Source organism: Apaloderma vittatum, unplaced genomic scaffold, assembly GCF_000703405.1.
Source record: "Apaloderma vittatum isolate BGI_N311 unplaced genomic scaffold, ASM70340v1 scaffold24992, whole genome shotgun sequence".
Taxonomy (NCBI): Eukaryota; Metazoa; Chordata; class Aves; order Trogoniformes; family Trogonidae; genus Apaloderma; species Apaloderma vittatum.
This window is the reverse complement of record NW_009705687.1, coordinates 34,105-54,127: the sequence shown is the minus strand read 5'-3', so window position 1 is coordinate 54,127 and position 20,023 is coordinate 34,105. Positions and strand designations below refer to the sequence as shown.

Sequence of the window (20,023 nt, the reverse complement as noted above, 5' to 3'; positions counted from 1 at the left end):
TCCCTACTTATAGCTGGTGAGAAGTCAGATATTTCATGCTGTGCTGCATGTTAGTAATCTGATTTAGGTCCTAGTAAATAGCACAGTACCCATAAATGTTACTAAGTAAGGAGCTATACACTTCTGTGCTGACAGCAGAGACTCTGCAATAGGTCACAGAAAGCAAATTGAAAATAAGAGTGAATAAACTAAATCCTTCTTGTCTGCATAAAACTGCAATGGAAGGCAAAGCTGGGATACATTTACAAATCAACAGGTAAAATGCAAATTTGAAATACATTGGCCATGTCACAGGTTATCTGAGCGCTCAGTGGACATTACACCCTCTGAGCTATACAGGCAAAGTGAAGTGACACTGGTTAGGGAGCCTCTGTAGATAACTTTCCGTGTTCCACAGTCACCATCTTTGCTTTTGCACAAGCTCAGGAGCAATGCCCGCAATATCATATCCAAGACAGAGACAAATCCGTGCTATTCAGAGGTGAGCAGCAGTCCATCCCTTACCATTTCTCTCTTTTCTAATCACCCTTGTACACTTAGGACATACAGAGAATTGGGAAACAACACATCAGTGAATCTCAGCTACCTCCCCAGTCGGCCTTGCTCAGTATGGAAAGCGTGCCCTGGGCTATATACAGACATGTACAGAAAACCAAGGCCCAAAGGAATAGTATTTTTCTGATGACAAGAGAGAGATCCCTTCAGGCAAGGACGAGCCATACTGATAATGTTTTATGCCCGAAACAAGTTCTCCTTGAAGACTTACGCAGTGCATAGTAATATCCTGACCCTCTAAAACACGGGGGAAATTCACCAAGTACCATGTGCAATAAAGAAAACTCAGACCTCAAAAGTTTTCTTAATTCCCTAAGGTTAAGATTCCTTAAGAGCAATTAAAAACCTACTGAAGGTCTGAAGGAAATGGGTGCCCTACTCTCCTGGGAATCTTTAAAAATCCTTTCTAAATGAGTAATGCAGTTATAATGGTGATTTTTCTTCAGGTTTACAGAAAATCAAGTGTGCTACATCCGTTGTTGCCAGTGTGGCTCACAGATAATTCCCTATGCACTCCGCAGAAAATACACCTCTTAATTGTCTCCTTTAAAGTTCATTCTATATCCAAGCTATCAAATACTGTATAAACCCTTTATACTCACTGTCAAAATATTTACACTGTATTCACTAACAAGCAGTGCAGCACATAAAGGCATTTGCATTGCTTTTCTGAATACACCACTGGCATAATAGAGCTATAAACTTTTCTGTTAATGTCTCCTCAAAGCATAATCCTGGTTTCTTTCTTACTTTCCTTTCAGATCAGGCTGTAGAATGCATTAGCTAGGAGGAGAACAAAGATTTCAAACTCTCTTCTCTCTGTACATTATTGATTGTCATCTCTCAGAAGAGAAAAGGTAGCACAAAAGACCTTTAACCTTTCATATCTCATATAAGTATTGCTTGATTCTTTTTCCTTAGAGATGGTTTCTGACCCAAAATCCCTGTATTAAATCTCTGCTATTACCCTTTAACTTTTGTGAGTTTTCTAATCCGAACAGCTTTTGAAAAGAAGCTCATTTTAAAAACTGGAACAGTTAACCATTCCATTTTCACGGTTTCTCAACCTACATTACATTCTCTGTATATTTTACCGTGTACAATCAGTAAAATGACATAAATTTAAGTGCAAGAATATTGAATTTATTATTGTTTTCACTGACTAAAGTTGGAAGCCTCTGTGTTCTAGTAAGTCAATGGAAGATCAACAGCAGGGAGGTTCCAAGCACCTGAATAGGATGCCTTACATAAACACTACAAGTATTCTTGATAATGATGGTTCGTTTTTTTCTTTGCTGATTGGATGACAGGAAAATAAACAAGTGTGGTTTTGTTTGGGCTATTTATATATTAAAAAAAATAAATCAGTAAATACTTCTGGGCCTATGTAAGATGCTGTTACATATACAGTTGACATTTCCTGCCAATAGCATGGAAAGTGAGTGTATTCATGAGGATGCCTGCAAACTCCAAATAAGAAACAAACATGCTTTGAGAAAATATCAGTACACTAACCCAGATAGGGAACTTTGTTACAGATATTATTCCTGTAGAATGCGCTCATCTCCTCAGAATACAGATGGGACTGAATTTTTATTTCTATTATGTGTGAAAAGGCTAGCCAGCTAAACAGACTCTATGAATAACCTTTGGTGATAGGTGCATGATGTGACACATGCAAAAACACTGTACAGCAAAGAAGCTGATCCAAGCTCTGCTCCTGGTCCAGCAAAGAGAAACACATCTGTTCTGGAACAATAGTCACCAGTACTGTAGTTTGTGTTAAAATTGAGAAGTGTGGCAGGTTTTTAGAAGGTTAGTAGCCAGTATTCACTATCCTTTCTCCAGGCAGATAAAGTATTTGCGTTCATTCAGTCTTGGTCTTGCAAGCAACAGAGGAAAAAGAAAGAGGAATTCCAGCTTGTGGGCATCATCTGCAAACACTTCTTATCCACTTCACTTGTTTACATTACTCACCTTGTTACTTCTCATTTAAATCCTCAAATTATGTTGAATTTGAAAACTTGAGAGAGAAAAATCTTTTGGTATGCAAATGAGATCTAAATCAAGGAAAAATATGAGAAAGCTGATCTGTGAGAGGAGAGGATGAGAGGGCAAAACCCCTCCTGGGATCTATTTATGTTCTTATAACTCAAGGCACTGTAAGCCCTTGTTCTTCCTAAATACTTCTGAGGGCAGCCTGAACATGAAAAAACATGGAACACTGAGCTTTTACCAAACCAATTGCACAAAGCAAAATAAAGCCCACAGTGAGATTAACATTTGGTTTAGATTTCTGCAGAAAGGCAAAGTAGAAGAAATAATTAAAGGTGGTCTCTTTGTAGCCCTTCCTTGGCTTTGTACGCCTTCTGAGGCACCACTGCCAGATGACACTGCAGGGGCATCACATGGACCAAAGCCAAGAAGAGTGCATAGAACAGCACTACTGCTGCACCTGATCGAGTTAAAGATGTCCCTGCTCACCACAGGGGTTTGGACTAGATGACCTTTAAAGGTCCCTTCCAGCCCAGCACATTGATTCTCTGACACTAAATAGACCAGGCTGGGACGAATTTCCTGCGAAGACATGGTTTCAAAGAGCCCATTACTGGCCAATGGATGGTTGCTGAAGGAGAGTTGGGAGGTACAATTCTGAACACACAGAAACCGAGAAAAGTTTGTGAGGTTGGGGGAAATTATTTCTTCAGTCAGAGGCTCCTCTTAAAAAAGAAATTAAAGAAATATTCGTATAAAAGTAGAAATTATTTGCAACTCAAAATCATCCATCACTAGACATTTTAAATGCTGAAAGCATTAGAATCAGAATTGAATGCAAGTTCTCTGATTTGCTATGCAAGCTGCATTTGGAACCTAAAGATCTACACCCCTGCTCACTCAGGGTGTGTAAATGTTACCATTTCCCACCCTCTGCAAGTGGAAGACAAGTATGAAGAACTGCAAGTGTTTAAGCTACCATTAGTCTCACTGAGAGCTTTTGAAAAACCCAGGTCTCATCAGATTTTTATCAGCTTGCTGCTTCTCCCGTCACTCAAAAATATGTGTACGTTTAGCCACTGAGATTTGCTTTGAAAACCAGTATCAGAAGAAATACTGTACTTGCAAATCAACAGGTGTTTAATCTCAACAAGAAAGACAAGTCAAGAACAAAATTTCTACTTAAAAGGATAAACTATGCAATCTTTTAAAACAGCATCCATATTTTACTAGCTCCAAAATAAGCATTAATGACTAGAGTGTGGAATACTTTACAAAACATCTAATTCCATAAACACTCCTAAAAAAAATAAATGCCAAAAACATAGAGTATGTTTATTTTAGCACCAGGTTCTTCTTTTGTACTACACATTTTAATATAGTGATGTTTCTTAAGGAGTAAGATGCTTCTTTTTATCCTCAAATAATTTTGATACAAGAAAACCACAATATGTTAAAAACAATTATATACGGTTTCACTTACAGTATAAAATGTAAATTATTTTTGATGCTTCCAAATCGTGAATAAATGGATGTTAGGCTAATTATCACTTATGTTTGCAAACGCAGATTGGATCCTTTGTGTAATCATCCTCTCTTTTGAAAATGTGGCAACATTTAAGGTTGTGTAGAACAGAGAGCAAAAATATACGCTCATTAAAAAAGCCCACTGTAGTTACCCCATCAGGTTGCATCCTCTATCATGAATGCACCAATTCCACGGGAAGCTAGGGGATTTAATTCAGTGCCCATGAAATACTTAATGTTTAGGCTGTGACTATGACATTATACTGAGTAAATTATATAATAAATCAATATAAAATCTGGCAGGACAGTTAGGGCTTGGTTTGCTCTCACCTTGTGTGTTGTGCAGTCATTTATTCTGGGGCGGTTTTGTGACCCATTATACCCATTTTTTCATCATGTAATCAAGTACAGAAAATATAGAGAAATTTAGAAATTAGGCCCTTGTCCACACAGATTGGACTGTGACAACCAGCTGCCAAAAAGATTTTAGTAACAATAGTAATAAATTACTGAGAGCTGTAATATGCCATGATTTCATATCAAAAGGAGTAAGTAAGACAGCGACAGTAAGCCCCAGTGCGGTTTTCCTGTGCCACTATTGCCATAGCTGGAAATACTGATGAAACACAGCCACTGGATTTACTAAATGAAGAAAAGGAATAAATTGCTTAGATAGTAGAAGGCTACTGGCAAATTTCGTCAAGCCACGTGAGAAGTAGCAAAACGAACAAGAAGATTCTTAAATCATGACTTAATTGCACTGGAGGCTGCACGATGCAGCAACTGACTATAAAAAGACAAAAGCAAAACATTCCCATCAATTTCATCACTTTTCCTGGGTACTCCTGCCTTTATCAGAGCATCTCCAAGAACCATACAGAAAAAACCCAAACAGACAAACAAACAAACAAACAAAAACCAAAAACACCAAGAAACCAAAAAGAATCCAGATGGAAAAGCAGTGCACTCAGTCATGAGCTACATTATAAAAAGCCTGCAATTTGTAACAGTTAAAACTTAGAGAAAATCAGCAGTGACACCTTCTCAAGCTCATCCCTACAAAAAAAAAATAGTCTCTCAGCCATTCTTTTCTTCTCCATATTGCCATAAAGCTTGTCAATATATCTCATATAAAAGCAGTGCAATTTCTCCATTATAAAAACAAAGTACATTTAAGAATATCGTCAATACATACTTAAGTTTTTCACGATTTTGGTGAATTAAGATGAATTTTCAACTTAGAAACTGAACTTAGTGTCCCTTATTAGAGGGTTGACATATATTATTTGGGTGCACTAAAGCAACCACAAATAAAGATTATGGCCTCACGCAAACAAGAAATACAATCTAATCCTATTTAGAACAAAACTTTAAAAAATGAATGAGACTTACTGAATGAAAATACATTTTAAGAACATCTGAAGGACAACGATCCTGTGAGTGGTATAAAAAGGAAGATAACTGGATTGGCTTTAGACTAGCAGTTGTCACTGATATTTCTATTAATGCAAACAATTTTCTGTATGATGCTTCTCTGCAGAAGAAATATTGAATAGCTACTTAAATTACTGGCCATAAAGGCAATTAATTTGCAGTTCTACCTTAAACAACAAGTTTCACATTCGCTATTGTGAAACAGAGAAGTAAGATTTTGACATGAGTAAAGGACTATTAGATATTCAGAATCTGCTTGTATATAAACTGAAAACCAAATTTCTCCATATACAACCATACTTGGTAAGTTCTATGCAAATGTCAAATTTCTGTGAACAAACATCCTGAATTGTGTACTATAACGTGCAGAGCTCTGTGGGAAAGGTTTTGTAATTCGACTGGTTCAGGATAAAGAGGTGATATCTAGGTTGATCATGGTTTTGAGGAACGTTCAGGGACTTCTTCGAGAGTCTTCCTGACACATTGCTCGTTTAAATGCTTTTACTTTATGCTAGTATTGATTTGTCACTCAGTACACTGGAATGCATTATGAAGACAACTTCACTAATTTAGTGGTCTCACTGTAAAAGCATTTGCCCAATGAACAGACACCGAAACATCCAGGTACATAGTAGCAAACAAAATATCATATTGCAGCCTCTGACAAGTTGCTAATTTGATAGAGATGCTAATGTTTCCACTGGCATTTTCATATTGATACTGATGTGTATTGATGGACCTAAGCTATTTTAATTTTAGTTTCCTTTTTATCCGAGTATACAGAAGTTGGATTTTCACTCTTCATTGCATCCAACAAGACTCATTAAACTTCTAGTTCGACTTTCAGCTCCAGAAGCAACAAGAGTCGACTTTTTGATTCTGGGGTCCATTCTACATCAGCCTAAATCAGGCAGCCTCAGGCTCCTTCACGCGGGTAGGGACCAGAATGGCCTTGCCACGAGGCTGCAGGGAGCGCCAGCTTTTTAATTCCCATCATACAGTTCCTTGTACCCTATGATGTAGCAGAACGTTACCACATGCTGCCGGCACAAAACTATTAATTTCAGGAAGAAGCTAGACTATTTTTACAAAATGTGGCCCATGGTTTCTAGGCAATTTGACACGCTATCATGAATATACTGAGTGGATATGAGCGGCTAATGGCAATTATATAGCACAATTGGCTCTGCAATCACCACAACAATTTGTGAGTATAACGTATAAAAATGTTTCAGGAGGCTTTAATGGTAACAATTTTGATTGTGAATTAGACAGGAAAAAAAGCTTTAATGTATTCTCAATTCCTTTTAAAATAATTAAAAAACCGACCTTGCTTATTAACAGAAATACACTCAAAAATACCTGATCAACTCTTCTCCTTTTTGTAATGAAAATAATAGATTAAAAAAATAGGAAAATTTTCCATGTATACAAATACTCATATGAGCCCATGATGATCTTCAAAAGCACATATATCTTACAGCTTAACTAGAACACTGTACTCTTATAGGTGTTGAAGACGTTGTCAGGATACATTTTCCACAAACCTGAATGTAAACTGTAATAGTAAATCATGGCATCAGCAAAACTCACTCAAGAGAAGGAGGAAAATAAAAGTCACAGTTAAAATGGAGCCCTGGAATTCAGATTTTACAGCTGGTGTTACGACAACTAAGAGAAAATATACTGTGCTTACTGCTTTTCACGCTTTTTTCATAGGTGAAGGAAAATGTTTTTGCCTCCCAATATATTCAATTCATGTAAGATTCAAGAATGTATGTAGTTTTTAGGTATGTTAGCAGTCAAATCTGAAATCTATTTACATCCATGAGAATCTTTCAGACGACATCACTGAGATTAGAAGAAATCTCTCCGCATGTTTTTTAATCAAGTAAACATTAGAACTTGTATTGCTAAATGGAAAACAAATCTAAATCATGCAATCTAGAGTATTTTGTCATGCTCAAATTATAATAGCAGATAGATTTCTACAAAGCAGTTTGATGGTGGTATTTTCTGTAAGTACTTAAGAAAATATACTTCTTTGCCTGGCTCAAAGGAAAATAAATCTGGGGACAATATTGATAACTAATTTTTCTTCTAATCCACTTGACTAGATTTGGGAACATTAAGCTAACTTTGTTAATTACAGTGCTTTCTACCTTTTTCCGACATTCTTGCATATTGATTTAGTGTACTGTTCCTCAGGGGAAAAAGTTACATTTCATCACTCAATAAAGTGAACCAGACAGCGAAGCGCTGTTGAAAGTCAAATGAGAATAACATTGGGATAGTAAAAACTTCACACTTAGTGAGCAGAAGCATAATAACCACTTGCAGCTCTTACACTGATGCAGTTCTGGACATCCTCTGGGGTTTGACCCAGTTCACAGTTAAGCTTCTAAGGAGCCTCATTTCCTGCCAGAACTAGAATTAAGGTGAGCTAGCAGCTAGGCTCAAACTCACAGCAGGATAATCTGAATTAGGTGTTTGAAGCCACTACTTAGTAAACAGAAATGGCTTCAATGGAGGCATCAACTTCATCTGAGATTCTGAAAAAGTTACAACCAGAAACAATTAGAATTTTTCAGTTGATTTCTAATACAAAGTCTGGAATTAAGTCTTTCCTTTATGCTAAATTCTATCAATGGAACTATTCCAGTTCACATGATAAGTAAGTGTGCAGAATCAGTTGTTGGTACCACCACCGTCAGTGCCAAAGATTGTCCCCACCCTGTAAACAGCAGCATGGTTAAGAGAGAAAATAGGAGAGGGAGCTCTATCTCATGATCATAGAATCATAGAATGGCCTAGGTTGGAAGGGACCTTAGAGATCGTTTAATCCAACCTCCCTGTCATGGGCAGGGACGCCACCTCTCGACTAGACCAGGCAACACATGGTTATGAATTATTCTTTCTAGTACCTTGGACTGAGATATTTAGAAATGTTTGCAGCTCACTTCAAGTACAAAAGATTCTTATTATCACACATAGTGGAATGAATTTATAACAGCCACATGCACTCATGAATGATCCATGCTGTGTTTAATTGTGAGAAGCAGTGGTAATAGCAGTTGCAGAATGTTCCTTGGAATTATATGTAATTTAGAACTGAAACCTCCCTATCATGGATTAAGAAGTATTGTGTATTATATTACAGATGTTAATCCTGGATAAAGAGGTAAGATATGATCCAGTCAGAGCCAATGCTAATCTGCACAGCTCTGTTAGAGTTTTACCTCTTTAAAAGACTCACAACTTTCTGATTTGACAGTCCCATACCCTGAAAGGCCAGGAGAAGAAGGAAGAACTGACCTTTCTGAAATCCAAGAGGGGAAAAAAGGGAGCTGTCATTCCCTTAACTTTTGCAGGGGAAGTGCAAACTTGTATTTCCCACACTCCACCTCATTCTGCCTACCTGCCAGCATCACACAATGAAGGTGCACACAGGGGTTAGCTGCCTACAGAGTCACAGAAGTTGCTTTGCTTTCTTTTCATATCATCTCCTACTGTTTAGCTCCTGAGGTGAAAGCAGTTTGAGCATCACGATCTGCTCTTAAGTGGGTGAACTGGAATTAAGCTAAACCAGAAACACCATTTTGCGCAGCTGCGTGCTCTTCCCCCCTGCATGACTACACACCGTGTCTGCTGATACCCTGTTTGAGAGAGCTGTGTTTGCTTCACAGGAAAACAGCATCATTTCAAAGGAGCTGTCGAACTAATAACTTGTAATCTTTTGCCTTGAGGCTGGATCAATAGGACTGCGGTTTCAATACCTTCTGAAGGAAGACAGAAGGACCAGTAAGAAGGCCATCTGCTGGGAAACCAGTAACATTTTCTGACCTTGTGATTTAAACAGAAAATGCTGCAGACAAAATAATAAATATAACTTAGCCTAGCATAAACCGAAGAAAATAATATATAGAAGCCTGTAAAATAGAAAGCATGTTATTGTAAGTGTGTAAAGTATCAAGCACTGAAGGCACAGCTGATAAACAGTTAGATATGGACTGACAATAAGTAGGATATCTGCAATTCATCCAAGACTAACAAGGTTCGACACAGAACACCTGTGACATGCTAGAGGGGCTGATCAGGAAACATTCAGATGTAGCATTTAAAGATACACCATATGAGCTGAATGTCTTCGGCTAGTAGTGACTGACATCTCAGTGCATCTCATGCATGGATAAACTAACCACCCAAGTAACACATATACAATTAACACTGAAAGGAGAAAGCATGATCCAGCCTGTAAAGAACAGATGACAAAATACATAAAAGGGTACCATAGCTCAGATTCAGGCTGCTGGACAGATGAACAACGCTGCCTGCATTCGCTTTACTCACCATAAACAGTCATCATGATTTCTTCCAGTCTTAAAATAAACAACCTTTGTAGATGTCAGGGCTTTTTACTTGAATCTCACATTATTTTCTTTAAAACAGGTCAATTTCAAGTCTTTATATATGAGTTCTTCCAAATAACTCATGCTCATTTTTTATAAATGATTCCTCATTTCTAAACCCCATTCAGGAACAGCTCTGTTCTTTGTTTTATGTAATGTGATAAAGAAAGTCTGACTGAAGAACCTGCAGAAGTAAGAAATGTACTCACACACAGTCCAGTTCAATAAGGAGACAGAACACAGAACTGCAATGTAAAATTACAGGTAAATACATTAGGCTACCACAATGGCTTATTAAATGGAATCATCATTGCTCACTATGTCATACTCTAGTAGCAGCACATGGAGAAGAAAATCCTGAAGTATTTTAAATAAAGGGGGTAATCAGTCTTCAGAATTTAGAGCAATTTGATTTTCAACAGCAAAATATTTTTTCATTAAGAGATTAGTAAATTCACCTGGAAGTAAACTCTATGAAAAAGCTGGTGCATATTCTTCACAAATGCAGAGAACTGTCTGGCACAAACTTGAACTTGAAAGGACTCTTTTTTTGTGTTTTTTGCTTTGTTTTAAAATATTTGACTAGCACTGCAGTGTATGGGCACTACACCTGACCTGTGCATATCCAAGAAACTGTTAATACTTCATCAAACTTGTTTCCCCTTTGTGCTCAGATGCTTTTTATTATATCTCATTTCTAGCGTCTGCAATACCTGCTCACAAAAATGGCTGCCTTCTATCTTTAGAACCAGGCTAATCTTTAGAATACAGCTTCCAGTTAAAATGCAGTCAGGAAGGACAATGTATTGTAAAAGAATAGCAAAGCTCATTTCACACTAGCAATTAGCCTATTTACATTAATTATTCAGTGGACTCATTCTACAATTTCCCTGCTGTTCTTTTGTGCTTCCTTTCTCCTTGCAGCATGTTACTACTCACATTACCTCACTCTGATACTTTGCTCCCTTCAAAATGGAGCAGTGAGTCTAAAACTTTTATTTTGTTTGCTAATCACCTGCCTGTGTGGACACTTTGGAACTGTAATGGCACTAGAAAAACAATTCCAAAGCCTTCAGAAGAACTGTCAGACTGAAACAATCATTATGACCTAAGTGGAATGACTTAGTACGTGAAGGATCACCTTACTGCTCAGAAAACAGCAAAAGACTTCTCGTTTCTTACACAAGAGCTGAGAACTGAAAACTGAATCAGAGCTGATGAAGTAGCTGGCTTTTGTCAAACGTTATGGGTCTGACTTGACTTGAAACATCCATAACTATTAGAATTAAAGAACATCAGAATCTATGAAATCTCAGAATCTCTTTAGATCTATTAGATCTAAACACAACTCCAAATACTGGACTATCTTCAAAAAATACTATCAGAACCTCCAGTAGATGTTTGATAGGAATACGTACTGGAAATATAAAAAATATTGTTCAGTCTTACAGCAAGTAAATAAACGGTCACTGCTTTATTAACTATGAGTAAAGTCACCCATCTAGAGAATATATATGAAACTGCAAGGACAAAGTGGTTCATATATGTTACCCCAATAAAACCTGTATATGTAGTTTACAAATACAACTACTTTACAATTATTTCAAAATGAAGTAAAATTACAGTATTATTACTGTTTAAAGGCCATGGTGCAAAACAGTGGACCTATCATCAGTCCTTCAAATGCCAGATACAGATCTACCAGCCTGACTTGTCTCATTCAGTCTTTCGCATCCCCTTCACGTAACACCACAAAGGACTCTCATCCATCCTGCGCAGCCATCGCGATACGAATAGAATTCATCTCTGTGTCTGAACTCAACAGTGATGAAAAGCACAGAACCCAGCAGCCGTGGAAACAAATGTGCTCTGCTTAACCACAGACCAGGGACAACTGGGGTGACAGAGGCAGGAGCCTCCCCGCTCAGGCCTAACAGTCTGCCTCAACCCAGTTTCCAGCCACAGGGTTACGTGACGAGAGCGAAGTTTCATGTCCAAACTTGTTCTGTATCTGTTCTTCTGCCAAGATTCCCAGCAAAGGTAACTTTCATTACTAACAACGGTTTTGAGGAAATCCACACAGATTAGAAAGGATGATTAATATTAAATGACTGTGGCGTGACTTGTTTTACACAAAATCAACCAGGTGGCAAGCACTCGCTCTGTGACAAGAACTCTCCGCCTGTGCCTGGGTGTACCCCTGCAGCAGCCACAAGCCACAAAGTTCCAGAGGTATATGGACCACTGGTCACAACTCTGCCGGCCCTCTTTCTTTGAGAACACGCTGGCCGTGAACAGAGAAATTTGCCTTTCTGATAAAGGGTAAGGCACAGTCTCTCCAAAATCTATCATCTCAAAACTCTTTTTTTAATCTTTCCCAGACAATAGTTGAAAATAAATTTTCATATTCCGTAACCCTTTTTTAATCTCACACTTTGCCTCCTTTGTTTACTTGCATAGATTCAGAGCTGTCCTGCAAATGTGTGCAAGATAACAGCTACTTTGTAACTACAACTTATTTTAGCCGTTTTTATCATCTGAGTCAGGAATTCTGATTCCATTCCAGATGTTCCCCAGCCATGGGATGTTTCAGATACCAAGCTTTGCATATAGCTATTTTTTGGATGTATCTTTCAAGGCCTGTGGGAGACAGTGAGAAATCTCTCAACAAATTCAGGAGATTTTTAACAGGATCTTTTATATTTTTCTCAACAAAGTAACCCATCAACAACAATTCTAAAAGTGAGGAAAAATCCTAGACCCCTGAGATTAAGTTTACTTAAACAGAGAGAGTCTCTCTGCGCTTTCTTAGACAGAAGGAAAAGCTAGGTAACGATAAAGGAATGAATTAGAAATAGATCATCTGTATCAAGCAGGCTGTACTTCTGCTGGATTTACTACACTTGCTTTACATCTTTCCAGTGGCAAGGACACCTCCCACTAGACAAGGTTGCTCAAAGCCCAGTCCAACCTGGCCTTAAACATTCCCAGGGAGGAGTGTTGTTGCCCAGCTTCTCTGGGCAACTTGCATTTACTGAATGGCTGGAAGGTTCTTCTTTAAGAGCAGGAGAAAAAGTGTGCTTTTATGTTCAAAGCAGCAAACTAGTAGATGTTTTTCAAACCAAATCACTGTTACTTCCGTGTCCCTTAGAAAATATTGTAATACAAGCTATATTTTACAAGATATATTCCCACAGTTCAGTTACACCAATATGTTCGAGGACTCAAAATCAGTAGACTTTCAGAAATATTAAGTCTTGAATCCTTTACTGAAAGCGTATGATTTGAATAACCATTGTCACTAGTCAAGTCTGCTAGATTTTCCTCTCAAAAACAGCTTTCTTCCTGAAAAGAATACTAGCCATCTGAAATTAAATCTTGATCTATAAACATCTGCAACATCATCCTGTTAGACCGAAAATTGTCTTCCCTGGCTCCCCTGACCTCAGGAATTGCTTCTGCTTCCCTCAGCATTTTTCAATCCATCCTTCAACTTGCTCTGAGCAGCTTCTTCATAGCTTGTCACTCCCTTAGCCAGTAACTGCTCTGCCACCCTGACTCCCCTTGGTAAAAATAGCTCTGCACAATAGGAACCATGCTGCTGCAATTACGTTTTTGAGGTACAACTCTCAGGGCAGCTACCTCAAGTTTCCAGATCCATGATATCAGCCTCTGAACTTTCCTCTCGACCTGAAGGCAAGTAGAGATCTGATAGCACTACAGTAGACGCTTAGCAAACATGCTTACCGTCACCTCACAGACAGACAATTAATAAATTCCTCATTTTGTCATACCCTATTATACTTGCCATACACCTGAGAAATCCCTTTCATATCACAGATAAATAACGTCGACGATCATAAAATGCTGGTCTCAGCTAAAGTGGGAATATATTCATAGCTCAGCCCCTCCCTCCGCAAACAGCAACACTTTCCTATGTTCTGAATGGAAAATAACCAAGCGTAGAACAGGATATGTGAAGGTGAGAAGTCTAACGTCTGAAGTTAAAAAAAAAAAATCAAGTGTCAAAAATAACAGCTGACAAAACAGCATTTTAATGCTGAAGCAGATTTCGAGCAAAACAGCAAGGTTAAAGGACAAATGAAAGACAGAACAAGCAAATGCAAATATTATCTGTTTCAGCCGCCAACATCCTGTTGTTAAATACTTATGGGAGGAAGAGGTCTCTGGTCTTGTTGTCACATGGAATTCTATTTCCAGTGTCTCATGGCTGGAGTCAAATGACAAGTATGATTTCTTCATGTCTGTGATAAAGTTTGGGAAAATTCAACATAGAGAGGAGGGTGGTAACTTTCTCTTTACTGTGGGTCACACAGAGGTTTGAAAAGAAAATTCCTGTTCAAAGCTATGCTTGGCCAAAACAGTGAGTGCATTTCCCCTTCTTGCCTTTTGAGAGACAGACCTCCCTTTCTAAGCACCAAATTACTCCCCAGTTTTCAAAGTCTACCAGCAACTGAGATCTTGGCAAAACAGTTCTGAATTCAGATTTACAGAAAAGTTTCATGCTTCTTGATGCAACATTAAGTTAGATTCACCTGCCCATATTTATCAGCTAGCAGGTAAGAAATCCGAAGAAGTTTATTAACTTCTTGGTTATCAAAATGATGAGAATTTACCTTTAAATTTAGCTCAATTTCTTATTTTTCATAGTAAAAAAATTGAATGCATAATTATTTTCACTGAAATATAAGGCAACTATTAATTCAAAAGAAGCATCTAGGTTTTGTACAAAAGAAATAGATATCAATTACCTTATACCCCAAGATAATCTCAGTGACACCTTCATCACTTGCTCTGCTTTTCCTCTATTTTAGCAGTTTAAGACTGAGCATCACTGCACTGTGGCCGTTAAGTGAGCATAAGCCACTTAAAAAAGAGGTTAATTGCTTCCTGTTCTAAATGAAATAAAGATCATCTACTTTTATGGTTTCTGAATGGATTAAAGATGGTTTCAGCTATAAATAACATACAAAAATAGATAATTAAAAATAACATTTTTTACTTTACAAACTTAAAAAAATTACCCTATCCTTTAAGGGGTAAATGATCTAGTTTTTGGCAAGGTTCTGTTACTCAAACATAGCTAAAATAATAGAATTTATATCCAAAATTCAGTTAAACACTATAGTTTGTATCTGATACGTTAATTTTTTTTAATCAAGGAAACAGTAAACCTTACTCAAAATTAGTTAAAAACATGTTAGTGGAGTTCAGGTAACTGATGACAATTTGTCAAGAGACAAACAGAGACGAACGAAGTTGAAGCTGGTATTTGCTTAAGTAACTTTTTATGAATACGAAAGGAAATGCTAACTACTTTACTGTGAAAAGACACTTCTGTACTACAGATTTTACCATTCCACTTGAAACGTTTCGTAGCAATTCTTCAAATGAAAACGAAAACTTCAGCTACATTAAGTATGACATATGTCACCTTGTTTCTCATACAATGAAAATATCCTACACAATGCATATTTTAAAGCAGAATCCAGATCAGTTTGATGACTTAATGTGGGAAACATCAGGCATACGAGGCTAAAGACATTTCTGCATTATTATTTGGACTTCATTATTTTAGCTAAACATATCCATCTCAAATCTTCATTTCTGTATATTTAGAAAATATCCTATGTCTATACAGAAATTTGGAGAAAGTGAATTGGCTAATGATTAAATTTAGCTAAAAAGCTGAATAACCTGATGGTCAGACCAGGTAAGCAAAGCTCTGTCGACCTCAGCATAAACATGTAACTCTGTAACAAACCCATGGCTACTTTTTCAGCACTGCCATAACAGATCTCTCAGTACGTTGCAGTCAAAAAGCCCTTAACGTGAGGCAGAATAATCTTCCCATTTCATCGTCCAAAACTGGGATATAAGAAGGTACAGAAGTTGTTCAAGGACACGAAGGACCTGATTATACTGCTTCTGAGAGATGCCTGAGGTTTTAAGAACCTGTCATCATAATACTGGACAACATTAAATACTAAAAGCAGCAGTTCTTTCCACAGAAACATCCATCCATCCAAATGATAATTCTCTTACTGCCCCATTGGTTCAGGTGGTTACCCATCATTCTGGGCTTTGCAGAATGGCTTTCATTTACATTGCCAGCTTCTTATACAAGTCAGATACATTCTGCTGTATTTTTGTTCATACACAAAAGAAAAGCATGTATGCATGTCCTGGTTCCCTGACAGAAGAACACACAGAAGAACCTAAACAAGTCTGAGCAGAGCTGCAGAAGCTAAAACAGCGAACCAAGCAAACATGTACCAAAGCAACATTCCTGTGGAGATCTGCAAAGAAAACCGTCAAGCTTTGTGCTGGGAATCATCTTAATTACCTTTGTCAGGCTCCTCAAGTGGGAAGAGACAAACAAGGAACTTTGCTCATGTTTATAAGTGTCATTCTATAGTCACAGTTTCTTAAGATATGACCACTAGGATCTGAGAAACTAAAGAAAGACCAGGAATATCTCAATTCCTGCCATGATTAAGAGAGTAATGCAAAGTTAGTAGAAAGTTAGTAGAAAGACTGCAGAGGTACTAGCTCAAGCTCAGCTGCCTTTTTACGGCATGAATTATGCTCATGACTACTCAAGTCAACTTCAGTGGATTGAACTTCCCACAAGCAGGGAAAACATTTACCGTTGGACCACACAGACACACCACGGTTGAAAAGACTTTTGAAAAATGTCCACTGATGAAATCTTTAATCAGTTTGTCTCTCAGAAAGAAACTACACCAAATGGCTTTTGTTAGGAAAAAAAAACCCCTGTCTACATCACTCTTCATAAGTAATTGAATCATGTAGCATTCACAAGCTATTCATGACTGACTTCCCTGTCTTTGAGTAATTAAGCCAACGAAAATAGCAGCTTGCTATCTTGCTGTCTTCTAACACATAAGGATTTGAGTTTCATAAAAAGAAATGTGAAACATATGAAACACTAAACTTGTTCAGAAACTTGTGTAGTTTAGTTTAGAACGCCTACACATCTTCGTGTTATGCTCTGGGAATCAAGAAAATAGGATCAGGGTGAGCTTAGTGCTTTGAACAAAGAGATATCAGATTCACCAAAAGCCGCAGTGAAAAAATACTGAGATTTAACATGAAAGCCTTAATACTTCAATTACCTTAGCTATTAGGCCAGAACTCTTTTTTTTTTCATGATGAAGTATGACAAATATAAAGACCATTGCTAATACCTATGAAAATAGGATGTCTTACTTGTGAAGTTGATATGGACGATTCAGCCACATAGCAAATGCTATACAGAGCAAAAGCCTCAGAGATGCTATGAACTCCAGCAGATGTGACAGCAAATTATGAATCTGAACAGGAATTGTTTTTTCTCATTTCATGAAAGCTGCCTAAAATCATACACTCTCAAGTCTCAGTGAGAAATGTCAAGATATTTCAATAAGGCATTTTGCAAAAGAAAGAGAGATGGAAGAAATACTACCCTGGTTTACAAAGTACAACAGGATTAAACAGACATGAGTTTGAGTCTTTCTTGCAAATCTGGTAAAGCAAAAACTTGATTGTCAGTCATCCACATACTATATCACTACAGTATTTGCCAATTTATTTTGGGGTCCTCCTCACTCTCTTCGTCTCATTTCTCCTGCTTGGATTGCTATTTTATAGCAAGTACACATTGGCCAAAACATTCCTGAAGAAAACTTCAGTGATATGAGCCACAAATCAGTCTATGTAACCAGAAAAAAGAAAAGAGGAAAATCACATGCTAGTAATAGGAATGATGAAAAAATCTTGTTTTAACAGGCACTAGGTTTCATAATGTCAATAAATGTTCCTTTTTGCAATGGATGCTGGCAAGGTTTATTTCCTGAGTGCACGCTTACAGCTCTGTTAGATGAGAAATGAAGGATTAGGGTGTTACCATGAAACCACTGAGCAATCCTGTTGGTGTTCCTCTCAAAGCCAGCACGTCGAGGGATTTGCTCTTCTTTGAACCAGCGGATGACGACATCTCGAGAAAAGGGTCTAGAAGGACGCTCCCAGATGTTCCTGCATTGAAAGGCAAGTAATTACAGAAAAAAGTCATACAGAGAATTAGCAGCGTATGAAAGCAAGAGGCAATATAAATATTCATCGCTTTTTTATATATTACAAAACATAGAGCTATGAAATGGTCAGTATAACTGCTCTTTAATATATCTCACTGAACAATTTTAACCTTTTCCAAATTTGCTAATATTATTTTGAGTTTTTATGGAAACCGGAGTATTTTGATTTTACATTTGCAATGGAACCCTGAACGTCTTCCTAAGCACGGAGCTCAAATTGAAAAACAATTTACCTCAAAAGATGTAAGGGACATTTCAGTCAGCTTTCCTTTTTCACCTCATTTTTATTCCAATGTAGATACTGACAAGCAAAGTTAGAAGGTTTTTTTGTTTGTTTGTTTAGGGTATACTGGTTTTCCTGGGCAAGAAATTCTAAACCAGAATCAGCTACAATAGGTTGTGTATCTAAACCACCGAGCATGATAGAAAGTTGAACTCTTATGTTCCCTTCGCGTTCCGTACTTGTCAGCCTCCCCTACTGTTTTCTATTACTTTCTATGCATTTTAGATTATTTTAGCTAGTAGGAGGCAAATCAGGTAAAATATATGGAAAATGCATCCAGCTATGCTAAATAAGAACTAAGATATATCAGAAGAAAGCACGACTGCATTCCAATTAAGTATACAATCTCATTTACCCTGATAACAGTAGTAAAGCAGAGGTTTTACAATGCATTTCTGTATAGCTTAAAATCCCATGTATAGCTTAAAATCCATTTGTCAAATTCATAATTTCTTCTGATCTGGGCCAAATCCCAAAATTACTCTGTCAGTTTCTACACAATTACTGTGGTTGAGCCTGTGCAGCAGGGACAGGAAGAAAGAAATACCACCACAAAAGTAAGAATTAAAAAACCCAACAACATGCAAATGGATAGAAGCGAGTAAGTGGGCCAGAGACTTTCATCAGAAAGAGAATGCTTAGCAAAATATGGAAGATAGTAAGAAAAAAAAAATCCAATGGAAGCTTTCTAAACTATGTAAACATTACAAGAAAGAGAGATCTTGAGGCAAAACAAAATACTATTTTCATGTGACTTGCATAAGAAAAATCAAGGCAAGGTAAAAACTACAGGAGCTATGCTTAATGCTGAAAATCTTAAGAGACTTAACACTGTATCCATATTCTCCTGAGGCAAAAAAAATCTGTCTCACGGTAGAAGTAAATACCAACAATACTGTGCATCTGCTCCTTAACCACCCGAGTCATTGGCAAAGTAAAATTTTAGATACACATCTCATGCTTTACCACACCGGAGTTAGGTGTGAGAAGTTGAATTATATACATTTATGTATACTCACTATTAAAGTACATGTTTAAAGCAACTTTTATTTTTTCTTGTCACCTTCACAACCAAGTAATGGACAAAGCAGTGTCAAGAGAAGAAAAGTAAATACTGTTTAGTTTTTGTAGTATAGGCATAGCTTAGAAACAGATAAATATTACTGGATATGAGCTGGAAAATGACCAGAATATTTTTCAGCTTTTTTTCAGGCCCTTTTTGAAAAGGATCACATTTAGCATGACCAGATTCTATAGCAAATAACCTCACCTCAGAAGCTCAGAACTTCGGGTCCAAGTTACGGACTGCCTTTTTCAAAATTTGACACTTTTTGACACTTCTACTAGTGTTGTTATTACTTCAATTTGAAGACGACAGTGAGGGGCTGATCCTTTCTGGGGCTACACTGACCAGTAAAGAAAAGCAATGTAATGGGACATTTTCTTTTCTGAGGATATGGGTTGTTGGGATTTTGGGGATTTTTTTTTGTTTTTTTAGCATTTAAGGCTGCCATCCTGACAGTGCTCGTATTGCCTTTATCACTACATGAAGCCAAATTAATGGCATAAGAAATAACCAGGAAAGAAGTAGAAGGACTAGTCAACTTTTTAGCACCCATTTGCCAGTTTGGATTCTTTTCCTCTTCTGCTATACATGGCACTCCCTAAATAGTCAGATGAAAGATTAAGAAACAGCAAAGACA

General features: G+C 37.4%; 1 protein-coding gene across 1 annotated transcript in view; it reads right to left on the bottom strand.

Moving 5' to 3' along the window:
* SH2D4B (SH2 domain containing 4B) overlaps nt 1-20,023 on the bottom strand; it is a 60,084-nt gene that overhangs the window by 9,963 nt on the left and 30,098 nt on the right. Inside the window, exon 6 of the mRNA XM_009865526.1 lies at nt 17,851-17,978. Coding sequence (XP_009863828.1) covers nt 17,851-17,978 — 128 coding nt within the window. The remainder of the gene's footprint in view (nt 1-17,850; nt 17,979-20,023) is intronic.